Source organism: Sander lucioperca, chromosome 12 (assembly GCF_008315115.2).
Source record: "Sander lucioperca isolate FBNREF2018 chromosome 12, SLUC_FBN_1.2, whole genome shotgun sequence".
Taxonomy (NCBI): Eukaryota; Metazoa; Chordata; class Actinopteri; order Perciformes; family Percidae; genus Sander; species Sander lucioperca.
In genome coordinates, this window is record NC_050184.1 from 27,170,258 (window position 1) to 27,185,825 (window position 15,568).

The 15,568-nt window shown below is 39.1% G+C and overlaps 1 protein-coding gene across 2 annotated transcripts; it reads left to right on the plus strand.

Annotated features, from left to right (window-relative positions):
- The first annotated feature begins 2,272 nt into the window (after positions 1-2,272).
- Positions 2,273-14,188, plus strand: wdr46 (WD repeat domain 46). 2 transcript variants are annotated; one of them, XM_031316750.1, is made up of 14 exons: positions 2,273-2,364; positions 2,642-2,815; positions 5,314-5,394; positions 5,492-5,604; positions 5,737-5,824; positions 6,242-6,303; positions 6,860-6,964; positions 7,101-7,251; positions 7,862-8,097; positions 9,561-9,714; positions 10,284-10,431; positions 13,080-13,270; positions 13,411-13,524; positions 13,631-14,188. In XM_031316750.1, the coding sequence occupies exons 1-14, from the start codon at positions 2,308-2,310 to the stop codon at positions 13,748-13,750; spliced, it is 1,794 nt and encodes a 597-aa protein (XP_031172610.1). In that variant the 5' UTR covers positions 2,273-2,307; the 3' UTR covers positions 13,751-14,188. The 2 variants fall into 2 exon arrangements, with proteins under 2 accessions (XP_031172610.1, XP_031172611.1); XM_031316751.1 differs by having other exon boundaries at positions 2,273-2,331; positions 13,631-13,750.
- The last annotated feature ends 1,380 nt before the right edge of the window (positions 14,189-15,568 follow it).

Consider the following 15,568-nt stretch of genomic DNA (forward strand, 5'->3'; position numbering starts at 1 on the left):
AGAAGTACAGAGATATACTGTATGTAACCATATAGCCTACTTATTTGTCAAGAATCTACTTCTTGGGGTATGTACAAAACATGCAGGGGTATCAAGAATTTAAACAGGAACTATACAAAGAGCATACTGCATGCACATTTAAGCAATGCCAGCCACTTGGGAGTTATCTACACAGTGTGCATGACTCAAAACATGTCGCATTCATTTGACTTTAAAGTGCCTTTGAGTTCCTAGTACATGGAAAGAATAACAAAGCTTTTTTGCAGTGTTCTGTTTTACAACTACAGCTCTGTTCTGTCAAAACAAAAAGACACAGCATGTCCTAGAGAGAACCAACTTTTCCTGGATATGTGTAAAGAGTCTTGGTCCATTTTCAAAAATACTTCCAATGAAGAGAAAAGGTCAGGAGGTTGAAACAAATAATGAAGGTGCTCTTCAAAAGGGTACACAATAGTTCAAAAAAGAAGAAAGGTCCAAAGTACTCATCTGGTAAAAGGATTAAAAAAAGAGCCTTTATTTAGATGGCTATTACAACACTCTGGGGTGTTCCAGTGAGCCTGGGGAGGAAGTAAAAAAAAAATCCTCACCAAGGGCAATGTACAGCTGTGGATATGTCGCAACCTTTTAATGGAACATTTGTGTTGCACGCCACATTTAAAGAACAAGTGAAATTGGATGTTTGGCATAGGCTAAAGAATCAGAGAAAAGAAGTTGAGTCTGTGTGTGTAAGGGGAACGAACACTTTTCCAAAACATGTCAAGCAAGGATAAATTGTATTGTGTAAATGTATTGACTTTCAGATGGAGACTAGCTGTGTGCTTGAAATTTGCCAGAAAAGTGGTGCACAAAAGCAAAGTGTATTTACTTAAAAACATAATCAGACCGAAAGGACAACACAGTACAATACATTGACTTATTTCTGTACTTTTAAATTAGATTAGATTCAACTTTATTGTCATTTAGCAGAGTACAGATACAGAGCCAATGAAATGCAGTTGACATCCAACCAGAAGTGCAAAAGAAGCATTAAATACCAAAGTGCAGGTTGAGTACAGTATTCTGTGCTGTTATGTAGACGATAGAGATTAATTATGTACAACAGTGTATAGTTAGATAAATACAGGTTTTCCAGATTACATGTCTACAGTGACAGATAAGGAGTATAGAGGGTTATGTACAGAGAGTATAAATAGACATTCTATATAAATAATAATATATATATATATATATATATATATATATATATATATTGTGCAGTTTGGGAACCAATGGGCTATCATGTTTCTCAATATATATAAAATTTCCCACTCTCCCCATCCTGGGCGGTCCTCTTCCTTCAAGCTCGGGTCTTCGGCCTGGGAGCCTGAGGGTTCTGCGCAGTAGCTTAACTGTTCCTTGGACTGCGCTCTTCTGGACAGAGATCTCAGATGTTTCCTCGAATTTGCTGGAGCCACTGTCCACGTTTGGGGGTTATTGTTCATAACCAGCCACTTGATTGGCGTTCCAGCTATACTGTAGTTGCCTGCATTTTACACCCCGCTGTTATGTGCTGGACTGTCTCAGGAGCATCTTTACAGCCTGCACCTGGGGTCCTGTCTGGTATGGTAGACCCCGGCCTCTATTGATCTTGTGCTCAGAGCTTGTTCTTGTGCTGCCATGATTAGTGCATCTGTGCTATCTTTCAGACCAGCCTTTTCCAGACACTGGTATGATTTCTCAATATCAGCACTTCTTCTATCTGTCGGTGGTACATGCCATACAGGGGCTTGTTGCCAGGATCTTAGTTGTTTCATCCTGGATAGTGGCTCTCAGTGTCTCAGGGTAGCCAGCTGACTTATGATCATCTCTCTCAGCTGCCCATGGCCAGGATAGCTCAGTTGGTAGAGCAGGCGCCTGATAGAGGTTTATACCTTGATGCAGAGGGTCCAGGGTTCGAGTCCGACCTGTGATGATTTCCTGCGACTGTGGATGTTAGAATACTGAGCTAGTAGTTGTTTCTTTTGTTAGCTAAGATGTTGGGTTTCGAAGTATCCATTGGTCCCACATTCTCTTCATGTAAACCCTTTCCCTATAGTCACTTGTTAGTGTCTTGAAAAAGCTATAGTCAACCACTGAGATTGTTTTGTCAAAATCATAGACTGTAAAAGCAGTCTATGGTCAGAAATACTATTTCCAAGAATCTCATATATTTATAATGTTGTTTTTAAATATGTTCGGGATTTGATCAAAATAAAAACTCAATGTTTAACAGGAAGTGACGTACTCAGAAGTGATCGTCACAGGAACTGAAAAACGTATACAACAAAAATGGCGTCTCCCGGCGAGGCAGTGGTGGGTGATACACACGTGGGGGAAAAGAAGAAGGTAACTAAGAATAAATCATTAGTAAGAGAGTCTAACTTCTAATATCATCAGCTAAGAAAGACTAGGACGGTGCTTTTCAAACACACACAACGTACGTGGCATTAGCTTTGCTAGCATCGGGCAGCTAACGCAAGTAGCGCGTGTGTAACGTTAGTGTACGGGGTCCTGGAGGAGGCGAGCTGACTCCCGTTTCTGGGCACAAATAAAATACATTCGGCTTTGTATTGTTCTAAAGGTCGCTACTGCTAACCTGCTGCCGTTTGCTCCTCTTTAATAGCCCACATCTCGTTACTGGGAGGAGCCGCAGGAGGATGGAAAAAATGAAAACAAAGTGGTTAAAGACGGAGAACAGACTGAACAGTCTTTGGAAAAGAAGACGCGACAGACGCAAAAAGCAAAGAAAAGGAAGCAAGAAGAGGATCAAGGAGATGGAAATAAGTTTATATCAGGGGTAAGAGAATGGAAGTGATTGTTGTGTCACTGTCATTCGGTGAAGTGGGAAATATATCTACAGAATATCACAATATTTATTTTTGGTTCTGATTAAGCTACATAAAACTTTATTTATCCCGAGGAAAATTGTACAACAGTTGCAGCACAACGTAGGAAAGGCTCTGGTATAAGATAACAATAAGGTGGAAATCCCAAATATACTGTATACAATGCCAAAAAACAGGTTAACTTTGGATCATCAAATATAAACTGGATAACAGTAAGGGTAATTCTACATGGGTTGCATATAGATGTTTATGTACAAATCTGAAGTACAGGTAAGAGTGTCTGCTTAATAAAGGTATAGGTTATATAGTTATAGGTATATTTATCTGAAGGAGGAATATTTCAAGGGCTAAAAATTCATGAAATTTACAGTTTGATAAAATACTTTGCAACTCCTTAAAAGTTTTCCCTTTTTGTTTTTACGTAAGTGGCTTTAAGATTGTAAAAAATGCGTGTGTGTATATACAGGGCATGAAGTTAACTTTTTTGACCACCAGCCACTTTTTTTTGTCATAAAGGTGAAAAACAGGAATTGCTGTGTCTCTATGATCCTATCCTGTCCTATTGATGGTAGCCTACTCGTGGACATTGCGCCGTCATCACGTGCTGTAGTATGGGGGCCCGCCTTGATAATCCTGCATAGGGGCCCGGTGTTGGCTCGTTACGCCACTGCATATAAGAGATGAGATGACTGACAAAATCAGGAGTAGCCTATGCGCACCAAAACAACAAAACACTGGTGAATGCGCACCATAACACAAGAATTTTTTTGTATAGTTCTTAAAAATAAAAAAATAAATAAAAAGTAAACTTGTTTTGGGGAGAATAATACTTATTACTATTAATTCATTACTCTGGGCTGAGATTTCCTAGGAACCTTACCAAAAAGGCTCAGGATGCTGCAAATGTTGGTAAAATATGAAAAAGGCTGGTGGATTTAAGACACAAAATAAGAATGTATTAAATGAATCAAATATGAACATATCTGTCATTGTCAGTGGCTTGTTGATCTTTACATTGTTAGTTAATTTCCTATCATGGACTGGGACACACATTAATACGGTTTGATAAAGTACTTGTTGGACTTTAACTTATCATTGCACTTACAATAACGAGAGTAGCTGTCCTCAATTTAGGTCAATGTGTAGGTCTCATCTGCGTTTCTTCCTGCATCTACCGTGTGCGTTTGTGTGTGATTGTGTGTGTGTGTCTGTGCGTGTGTCTGCGTGTGATTGTGTGTGATTGTGTGTGCGCGTCAGTCGCGGGGGAAACAGAGCAGCCCTGCCCGCTGCAGAGAGCCGACAGTATTGGAACAGCAGCAGGTTCAGTGACAGCGTACATTGATGTTAAAATGTATACATGTTGGCAGGACGGTCTGAAATGTTTTGCATCACTCAAATCTCATTGGCTACCCGCCAACGTGGCAGGTAGATTGACGGTTTCACCCGCCAATCACAAAAGTTACCCGCATTTGGCGGGTGCCAATTTCATGCCGTGTGTGTGTGTGTGTGTGTGTGTGTGTGTGTGTATATATATATATATATATATATATATGGCTACCCCATTCAATTAGTGGTAAGTGTAGATGTCTTGTGCATCATTTTATACACATTTCCCCACTAATTGATCCTGACATATTAAGTATTTATGGAGCAACACTGAGTGATGTCTAACAATATGCTTACATTTTTATTTCCATTATGATAAAAAAAAACAACATATGAATCAAAGTAATAGTATATTTCTAACTGTGGAATGAAACAATGGAGTTTTTACCAAACTCGTGTTGAGTCAAGAGACTTGTACTGTTGCAGTGCATTGCTTAACTGTGAAGCAGGCCTTACAACCAGAAGAAGACGATATATGTAATTTTTTTTATACGTTTTCTATCTTAACAAAAATATAATTTTTGTATACGTTTTCTATCTTAACAAATATAAAACCCTAAAAGTGACCAAGTCCAATATGCATGAGTGTGAGATGAATGGCTGCCAAGCCTTATGAAGTTTTTCAGAGTGAATCTAACAAAAACTGCATTACATCACTAATCCTGTGTGTGGGTGGGTGGTGCCTCATCCTTCCACTTAAGAAGAATTTGTTGTCTAGCAATCAGAGATGCAAAGGCAATAGCATTTAATTTGTATTTTGGAAGGTAAGCTCCTTCAGAACTACTCCAAATATTGCTGTCAGCAGAGATTGATTGATAGAGATCTCAAACACCTATGAGAGAGTTTTGAATACATCACCTCAGTATTTACAAAGTAAGAAAATGATTTTTAAGCTATACCACAATCTTGCATTATCCCAGAATCCAAACAATATCTATTTTCACACTTTAGTATTGGTATTATATTAATATATCTCCCAGCTCTACATTAATTTACCTATATTTTTATGTTTCACAAAGAAAATCCAGTGTATGTCTTCTGATTATTGTTCATACTCCCTTAGAAATCTGACCCTTTCCCTGGGCCTGCTCCTATTCCAGAAGACAGGTTGCAGAAGTTCAAGAGGAGAGATAAAACTAAAAAGGTAAGCACCCCAATGTCGCCATTTCAATTTCTAGTAAATAAGTGAAGTTATGTGTTGCCACCAGCTAACATCTCATTCCTTTGTTCTTCTTGTCCAGCCTCGCCGCCAACATTACAAGCTGAAAGACATGATTACTCGCTCAGAAGAAGCTTCAGAAATGGCCCAGAAACAAGCTGCTCGGTTTGACCTCCTACTCCCAGAGGATGCAGGGTAATTTGTTCTAAAAGTTGGCAGGCTGCTTTGTGTCACAGTGTATGATGTGACAAATATTAAATGACGAAAAATGTCCCTTTCAGCCATTGCTTAAAATCCTGTTTTTGACACGTTTTCCTCTAATCTAAGATTTCTAGAAGGAGATGAAGATGAGGACACGTGTACAATCTCTCAGGAAGATATTGCAGATGTTGTGGATATAACATCTGCGACAAAGGTGGGATACTGACCGGATACTAGCGCAGATGTTGGAAGATTTCACTTCTGACATGCGAGGGCTACTTAAAATGTTGATTTACAGCAATTGCCCATTATAAAGTATTAATTTGTTTTACTAGTATGGTTGGGAACACCATGCAGTACACAGCTTTGGTTGTTTCCAACCTAATTTATTAACTTATTAGTAGATAATTTGTATGGGCTTAACTTGATAAATCCAGTGTGTTTTAATAAAAAATAAAAAAGCATAATCGTGGAAAGCAAGTAAAATACGGCATGTTTAGTAGGGGACAAGATTGTTTATTTTATGTATTTCACAAGCACTTTTATAAATACATTGCCAGGTTTGATGATGTTCCCCATGTTGCTTGCCTTTTATTAATTCATTTTTTTCTCTGTCCCACTTCCTCCTCAGTATTTTGATCTGAAACTGTCTCAGTTTGGACCTTATCGAGTAGATTACAGCAAGACTGGACGGTCAGTATCTCGATCTCTATACTTATACAAATATACAAAGATAGAGTGCAGTGGGTTTCTCAGAGCTTTTTCACTGACAACAACTGCCTGCTGCATCTGAAAATGGTGTTAAAGAGAGCATTGAGACTAAACCCAAACAGTAATGTTGGGAGGTAATGAAAATAATAAAATGCTAAACGATGACGATCTATTGCATGTCTGTCCATGGTAGAAGGATTTCTCCTCTGTTGCTCTTCCTAATGTGTCCTCTATTTTCTACCCTGTAAAGGGCCTTTTTGGGGGAGTTTTCCATATCCGAATCGAGGGTCTAAAGGCAGAGGGAGTCATATGCAGATTGTGAAGTCCCATGAGACAAATTTATCATTTGTGATATTGGGCTATATAAATAGCCTTGACTTGAATTATGCTAAAATGCTCCTTAAAGCTGGGTAAATTGCAGATGTTAACTTTCTGTGGCTTTATCACTACAACTGAGTCCTTCTACTTTATATAAAAATATTGATTTAAATGTTTGAATTGTGGGCATTTTGTTAACAGTGCATTTTCTTCACTTCAGTCAACTGCTGCTTGGTGGGAGGAGAGGGCATGTTGCCTGTATAGACTGGCAGTCCAAACAGCTAATGTGTGAGATAAACGTGATGGAGTCTGTCAATGATGTAAAGTAAGTCATCCAACTTAACATTGCGCAGCACTACACAAATCACAAGACTTTGTACACTACAATCATGCTTCACCTACCAGCAACTGTTAACGTAATTTCTGTAAATAATCCAAAATCAATTTCTGCCTTTATTTAGGTGGCTCCATAGTGAGGCCATGTATGCAGTGGCTCAGAAGAAGTGGCTGCATATCTATGACTCCAATGGAATAGAGCTACACTGCATCCGCAAATTCAATGACGTCCTTCGTATGCAGTTCCTCCCCTACCACTTTTTGCTAGCAACAGCGGTGGGTTCATTAAAACTGTATTTACAGGTTTTGGACACTATGTATTGTGAGTTTATTTTGAATGTATTACTACAATAACAAAAAGTTGTCTTCTGATGGATTCGGAGTTTGCCACAAACCCTGATGTTATCTAACATACGCTCAATTGATAGAGGTTTTCCTTTTGGTTAAAACTTTATTTAGTTACATTTTGGCAAATTGTTATAAGTACGACAACTGTCATCGGATAACTTCAATCCATAAGAAAAATAAGCGTCTTTTTCTATGATTTCTAAGCAGATTTATGGACGTTTCTTTGGACTGAATATCCTCGGGAAGTTCAGACGCTAGGGGTTTAAAGTACCTTAATGAGCTGTGTGTGTTGATAAGCGGGACAAACTACAATAACAAAATAAGCATTTACCGGCCCTCTTCATCTCGCGCAGCATCTTTGTTTCTCCCTACACACCACACAGTTGAAAGCCCTTAATCTAATGTAAAGTAAAAACAGTTAATGTAAAGCAATAATTTTATTTTCCAGATTCTTTAACACCGACTTTATTTCACCAACTGTAATTGTGTAATTGTAATTGGCTCTGACAAACCTTCCTGTTTTTACTCTTGTCTTTAGAGTGCTACAAGTTTCCTGCAGTACCTGGATGTGTCAGTGGGAAAGGAGGTGGCAGCCATTTGCACCAAGACTGGCCGGCTTGATGTGATGTGCCAGAACCCTCATAATGCCGTCATCCACCTCGGCCACTCCAACGGCACGGTCACCCTCTGGTCTCCCAACCAGAAAGAAGCCCTTGTCAAGATGCTCTGTCACCAGGGCGGCGTGCGCTCTGTCACTGTAGACAAGACGGGCACGTGAGTGACCTTAAAACTTAACACTTAGAGATGTAAGAGAACATGGATACTGTAATTCTTTTAGAGGTATGAAGCTGTGGATAATTATGTAGAGTTGGTTTTCACAGTAGCTCCAGTATAAACGTCATTAATTTATATTTTATTTCAGTCTTTGAGAGTGTGATATAAGTTATTGCAACCATTGACAAAAACCTTTCTTCAACCCACCGCCTGGTGCATTGCACTTTGAATAATATTTTCATGACGGGACGTTCTTTTTGCAAAAGACAAGAAGTCTATCGATACAGTGCATGTTCTTTATTAATGCAGCTTTCCATTGTAATAATTTGTGAATTGTAGTGCTAGTGTCCCCCAGGCCGAACACTGGGTTGTTAAAAGTTAACAATTTGTAAAAGAAATCCATAAATAAATAGAAAACTTTATTGTCATGTTGGAATATAGGGCTGCACAATTAATCCAGTTGCGATTACATTAAACAAAAATTGTGCAATTTAATTAAACATAAAAGTGTGCTGTATGTGTGACATGCTAGTCTCTGTGTGCACTGCGGTCAAACCAGCGGTCGCTCTTATGCCGCTTGAATGCATTTTCGTACATTTAAGTATCAGCATATGGGTGCACTATAATTTAAGCGTTGGCTGATTTGACCACGGAGATGCAAGCGACGACTGGCTTGACCGCAGTCCTGTTTCGGGCTCCCGGAGCGTGGTCGGGAAACACAGGGGAGACATTCCCTCCAGGGCCGATGCTCTTTCAGGGGTTACAGCCTTCACTTTACTTGCAGTATTAACAACAGATGAAGCCACCGTGTCTTGAGAAGCTTGTTGTTTAATTGTTCAGTGTTAACTCACTTTACATCGTCTTTGCTATCTCTTTTTCCTCTCGCCTCACACAGCCACACTTGTACACTAAGTTACCGCTCACTCTCCTTTCTTAACCACTCACACACTCCCTCAACGCACCTTCCATTCTCGCTGTCATTTATGCTACCCTCGTCACAACGTCCACAAAATATATGACCAATCAGTTTCTGTTTAGGCTGTAGCCAATGTGTCGTGTATGGTCATGTGAGTACCAGAAGTTTTATTTTATATCTACTTTTACTCTAGGAGGAGGTTGTACAAAGTATATTTTGTAACTTAATCACTATTATAATAGACCCATCTTAAATGTTATTGTTTATAAGGGCATACAAAATGTATTGTTTAAATGAAACTTGTCTCAGTGTTTTTCAGTGTTCAGTGTTTTTCTTATTTATTGTGTTATTTATTTCATTTGTACTGTTAGGCAAAGCAAAGATTTATTAGTAAATAGTAAATTGTTTTACCATCGCAATGTGACTTTTTCTCCAAATCATGCAGCCCTATTGGAATAACCATTACATTTTATGTTGTGAGCAGTAAACTGCAGTTTCTTCAATGTCCACCAGAGAGCAATGTGTTGTTATGGTCTCCTCTTGGCAGATATATGGTGACATCTGGTATGGATAAAAAGCTGAAGGTATATGACATTAGAGCCTTCAAGCCACTCAAGTCCTACTTCCTCCCAGCTGGAGCTTCCTGTTTGTCTCTGAGCCAGAGGGGTCTGCTGTCTGCAGCCACAGGGGACATTGTTCAGGTCATAATCACCACCATACTACACACAACCTGATTTGTCATTGAAAAACGATCTAGCGCACAGGAAGTGATGCATTCCATTCTGTCTCTGGGCCTCAAGTTGGTTATTGCGACACAATATTTTAAGATTACCAAAAGGGAAACGGGAACCTTTGCAGTTGCATATGAGTTCCATTTTAAGTGAATGACACACAACTTATGGGTAATGTAATAAGAAGTTTGGAAACTGAGTGTTAGAACAACACAGTAGACCTTTTTCACAGCAGATATGTTTGTCTTGTCATAGCAGCAAAAGCATAGCTGAAACACACACCTGTGCTTTTCTTGCTATTACCAGCACAAAATATATGCTGTGAAAAAGGTCTGCAGGGACTTCTACTGGCCAAAGATAGAATTTTAAAAACAAGCTCAAATGTTGCACACTGTTGCTAAATTCATTTTTTTTTTAATCATAATTAAGTCTCTTTTTTTCTCCAACTGGAGATACATAGGACACTTCTTTACATATTGATGTCCTGTTGCTCTCATATCCCCTAATCTGTGTCTGTGAAAACTGTTGTCTCCCTGCAGGTGTACAGAGATGTGTGGAACACTCCAGTGAGTAAACCCTACATGGCTCACAGAGTTCAAAGAACAATTTGGGGGATGAACTTCTGTCCCTTTGAGGATGTCCTCGGGGTGGGTCACGGAGAGGGTTTCACCAGCATGCTCATACCAGGTCCGACTCCATTTTACATTATACCATTTTTAAAGGGTAACTTCGGTATTTTTCAACCTGGACCCTATTTTCCCATATTTCTGTGTCTAATGGGACCAACCATTTTTGAAATGCACTTCTGCTCTGACAAATGTTTCAACCTCTACCTGTGAGAAGTTTCTCTGTTATTTTACTGATAAAGTGGCATCTGTCAGGCAAAACACCAGTGTTAAATTGAGTGTGTTTTAACCTGCTGCTCCTGCGCATTCTGCAGTGTTTGAAGAGTTTGAGCCAGTTTCGTTTTCAGTCGTTGCTCACTGAGGTGGTGCAACACATTAAACCTTCCAACTGTCCCTTAGACATTGTTCCTGCCAACATGGTGAAGGAGGTCTTTAATACTATTGGGTCAAGTCTACTCACTTTTATTAATTATTGTCTTAGTTTAGGCTCTGTCCCAGCTGCCTTTTAAACATGCTGTGGTCAGACCTCTCCTCCAGAAGCCTCATCTTGACCCCTCAGTATAGTCTAATTTTAGACCTGTCTCTAATTTGCCTTTTCTTTCTAAGGTCTGGGTGGAAAAAATTGTTTAATACAATTACACACCTTTTTACAACAGAACTCCAGTCAGTTTCAGATCGCGTCACAGCACTGAGTCAGCACTGTTAAGAGTCCACAATGATATTGCTTTGTCTGTGGATGCCAGGAATCCTGCTGTATCAGTGCTGTTAGACCTCACAGCTGTTATGTTATGTTTTACAGTTGCTACTTCATGTTAAAAACTTTGGATACCTGCTGGTTGCTGTAAAGCGCTATATGAATAAATGTTGATTGATTCATTGGTTGAAGTTGTTCCAGTGTTAAGTAAGACCACTGCAGCTGGCAGCAGCGAAACAAGCTGCAATGTAACATTAACGGGCAATTGCGCACCTTCAGTTTACGTCCACTAAAAGTGCTTCTTTTGCCACTGACATGCTCAGATTATTATTCTTAGAGTCTGACAACATTATGGAAAGGATCCCTGCAGAGGTCGACCTTTTTGTTAAAGAGTAGGATCCTTTTTGTTTAACATTAAACAGTCTCCATATCGCCAAACCCACCAGACTCCATTTAAATAAACCCAAAAACCCACTTATTTAAAGTCGACAGAAACAAAATCAAAATCAAAAGCCGCCTTGGTTCGTCTTTCCGCTAAAAAAGTAAAGTACAAAAGTATTGTTTAAATGGAGTCTGAGTTTGGCTATGGCAATTTGGGAGCTGTTTCTGATTAAACAAAAAGAATCTTACTTTTTTACATAAAAAGGTCTATTATGTAGGGATCCTTTCCATAATGTTGTTAGACACTTATATTAATCTGAGCCTGTCAGTGGCAACAACAGCACTTTTAGTGGACATAAATCATATGGGCATTTGCCCTATATGATTACACGTCTATATATGATTACAATGCTGCCCAGTGAGCAGCTGCCGGTTACAGCATTCTCGCTCAATACTGGTCCAATGTCTTATTATTCTTATTCTTTATTTATAAAGAACACAGCCGGCTAATTTTCAACTGTAGTCCTTTGGCCAGATGATTTTAGACCAGAGCAACAGGAAGCAGCAAGACATTAGTACTCTGCAGATAGAAGTCAACAAGACACCATACAGACCGCTAAAACAACAGATAAGCTTTCTCAGTTAGCCATACAGAGCTACAGGAAGCAGCAAGACATTAGCACAGTTATACATCAAACAGTATCCACATTCAGTATAAGAAGCCATGAAAGCATCAGAACACAGCCAAGCAACATAGACCTAAGCCATCTTCTTAGCACCGTTCAACCATGCAAAGCAGTAACAAACAATAATGAAAAGATGAGACAGGCTACATCACTTGTGAGGGATGTGTTAACATAGCACAGGTTAATAAGATGGTAAAATAGTTAAAATACAAATCAATTATTCATACAGACCCAAGAAATGCAGGGCGAGCTAAATTTGATACCAGGCAAGATATCAAAACATCGAACATTAGAAAACTTAGACACAGATGCATGGGAAAATAGGGTCGAGGTTGATAAATACCAAAATTACCCTTTAAAAGTAGACTGATCAATGTTGCTCTAAATAAGACAGGGTCAACATGAACACAAAGTTGGATGTGAGGAAACTGGTGGTTCAGCTTAATGTTGTCATGTTTTGTTTTGAAAATCATCCATGACTTACTTTTGGGTCAGTGTAACGCTTATCAGTTCAATTTTCTAAGCACAGACAGACATTTGGAAAAACAGAAAAATGGGTTAAAATATCCAATTTTTCTTTTTTTTCCACCTTGACAAATTAAAAAATGTGATCTTTAACCTGTTTTTCCAATTTTCTGTTTTTATTCAGAGGATCAGAAATTTAGAAAATTACAAAATTGCATCTGGGCTCCAATTATTCAATACTGCAATGGTATTCTCTTCCTCTCCTTTGGGGAATATGCAGGTCATTAACTGCATATGGACCAAAAAAAAAACTAAAAACTGATAGACTTTGGGGTCAGAGGTGCTTGGTACCATTGCAGTATTGAATAATTGGAGCTCAGATGCAATTGTGTAATTTTCTTTGTCCGTTTGTGCTTAGAAAATTAAACTGATAAGCGTTACGCTGACCCTTTTGTTTCGGTCTTCCTTCATTTGCATTCACAGGTGCGGGAGAGCCTAACTTCGACGGCCTGGATGCAAATCCATACAGGAGTGCAAAACAGAGGCAGGAGTGGGAGGTTAAAGCCCTGCTGGAGAAGATCCAGCCAGAGCTCATCAGCCTCGACCCCACAGAGCTGGGACAGGTTGACCGCGCCACGTTTGAGCAAAGGCACCAAGACCGGGTCAAAGCTCTGGTCAGTGTCAGGAAGCATCTTATGGCACACATCAAATTTTATTTTAGGATACAGACCTGTACATTTTGAAATATTGACTCTTGATCATAATATGTGTATTACCATTTACACCCTTCTAAAAGCATTTTTTGTCTTCCCAGGGCTTTGACCCACTTGCCAAAGAAAAATTCATTCCCAAGTACAAGAAAAAGGGTCGTAGTTCAACTGGCAGTGTCGAAAGGCGCAAGAGACAAGTGGCTCATGAGGACCAGAGGGTAAATAATCCAGAATATAATATTAAGAGCAATGCTGCAACGACATTGTGATCTTTCTGCTATATCTGCAGTGTTTGGCTCATCTCTTGACTTGTTTACCCCCCAGGATGTAATCAGGAAAACTGCTGAGGACAAAATGAAGATTGAAAAAGAGAGAAAGAAGAGGGAGAAAAAGGAGGCAGTGTTATCTAGCCAGAGATCTGCTCTGGACAGATTCAAAAAATAGAAAAGGAGCCCCCTTTGTGCAGCCCAAAACCCAGTGACATTCTGTGGGAGTGACCTTTGAACTTCATATAAAGGACACATTTTTTGGACACATTACTCCACTGGGGGAAAAAAAGACTGCAAAAATTCTGGATGTAGCTGGCTAATAAAGAGTCATTCTCATGGGTGGCGGATCATCTGTAATCAATGTTGAGTGCAGTGAAAGGACAGATCTATTTAATGTCTGTAGCCTGAAGCATTCCTGTCTACGTGGGTGAATAATGTGAGGTGCCATGGCTTGTATAAGTGTCATCCAGAATTTGTGTTGAGTTGTATTTTTTTTTCTCTACTTATAAACCAACTTTTCACAAATTTTTGAGTGCTTTGGTGGCTGAATTGACTGAGCGTCAAATGTTTTCTATAACTATGTTCTAAAATAAACAACATAATGCCAAGCCTCGGAATTCAGAGTGTTATTTGAGATCACAGCTGACTGGAAACAGGAGTGGGGGGAAAAAAATCGATACAGCATAGTATCGCGATATTTCCGTGGCAATACTGTATCGATACACAGACGCCAAGTATCGATCTATTATTATATATGAGTTTGTCTGCTTGACACCAATTTTCAGCAATAAAATTGAAGTGTGGTGAACAAACAGACATTAATCTCTTAAGATAAAACTGGGATTAGTTTCTGACTGGGGGGAATTGGGAAAAACAGTAAAAACTTCCCCAAATTTGTGAATTGCTTATTTTCATGACATTCACTGAGCCTTGTTTAAAACAGTTTGGAGCTTGTATTGGAAGACTCCAACGTTTTTAAAGTGGATTAACAGCCTTTTATGAAAAGCCTACTCCTTCAGTTTTGAAATGAAATCACAGATAATTTTTCAAATAAGCATAATGTTGCAGATGTCCATACTGTTTGTCGGTAGGCATGACTTTCATAGGAGGGGACAAACTTTCCTATCAACGCAGGGTTGAATTAAACTGTATGACGGTTGGAACTAGCGAAACAAGTTAGATTACGTGGTGTGCAAGTTAGGCAAGCAGGTACATGTATTTGAGATACTGTTGTGCATTAATATTGATTTTCCACCCCTTATAAAAGTGTAGCATAGCTGTGGCACAGGCAATCCATTTAACTTATTAATGTTACACCTAAATTAAAACACACATTGCCCAATATGTGCATCAATGCCTGTGTAACCATTGCAAGTCAATGGAAATTGTAGTGTAATTTCAGAGGCAGGGGTGGTTAGATCACCGAGGTCTTGGGACTGTGATGTTCTCGTTTGGTGTTTGAGAATGACCAGACGTTGGTTGAATAATTAATATACTTTACTGTGATAACATGTTCAGGCAGGTACATACAGCCGTAGACTACTGACTAACCACTTTCCCGGACTTAGTGCCAACGTTCTATACACACTGTATGACGGCAGTCGTACAGCAACACGTCACTGTCGTAAACATCGTACTAATGTTGTGAACCTAAAACATTACAACACTTTTTTTTTTTTTTACGACCAGATCCATTGCCTTGGACATAAGTAACTGATTTACTTGTTAACTGCAATAACAATCTTACTTGTCATTCATAACTCAGCAGTGCAAAGTATAAACATATAATTCAGGTCTGTGTTGAAACACTCATTCAGGTAACTCATCAGTGTGCTTAGAATTAACGGTGTCAAATAGAACAGTATCTCTAATCATGGTGTAACTGGTTTTAAAAGACGGAACAGTCCTTCAGGAACATTACGATTAACCTAATAGACAAAACAGTCATTAAGAAATGTTTGAATTAACCTTTCGCTAGATTAAATGTAGGCAT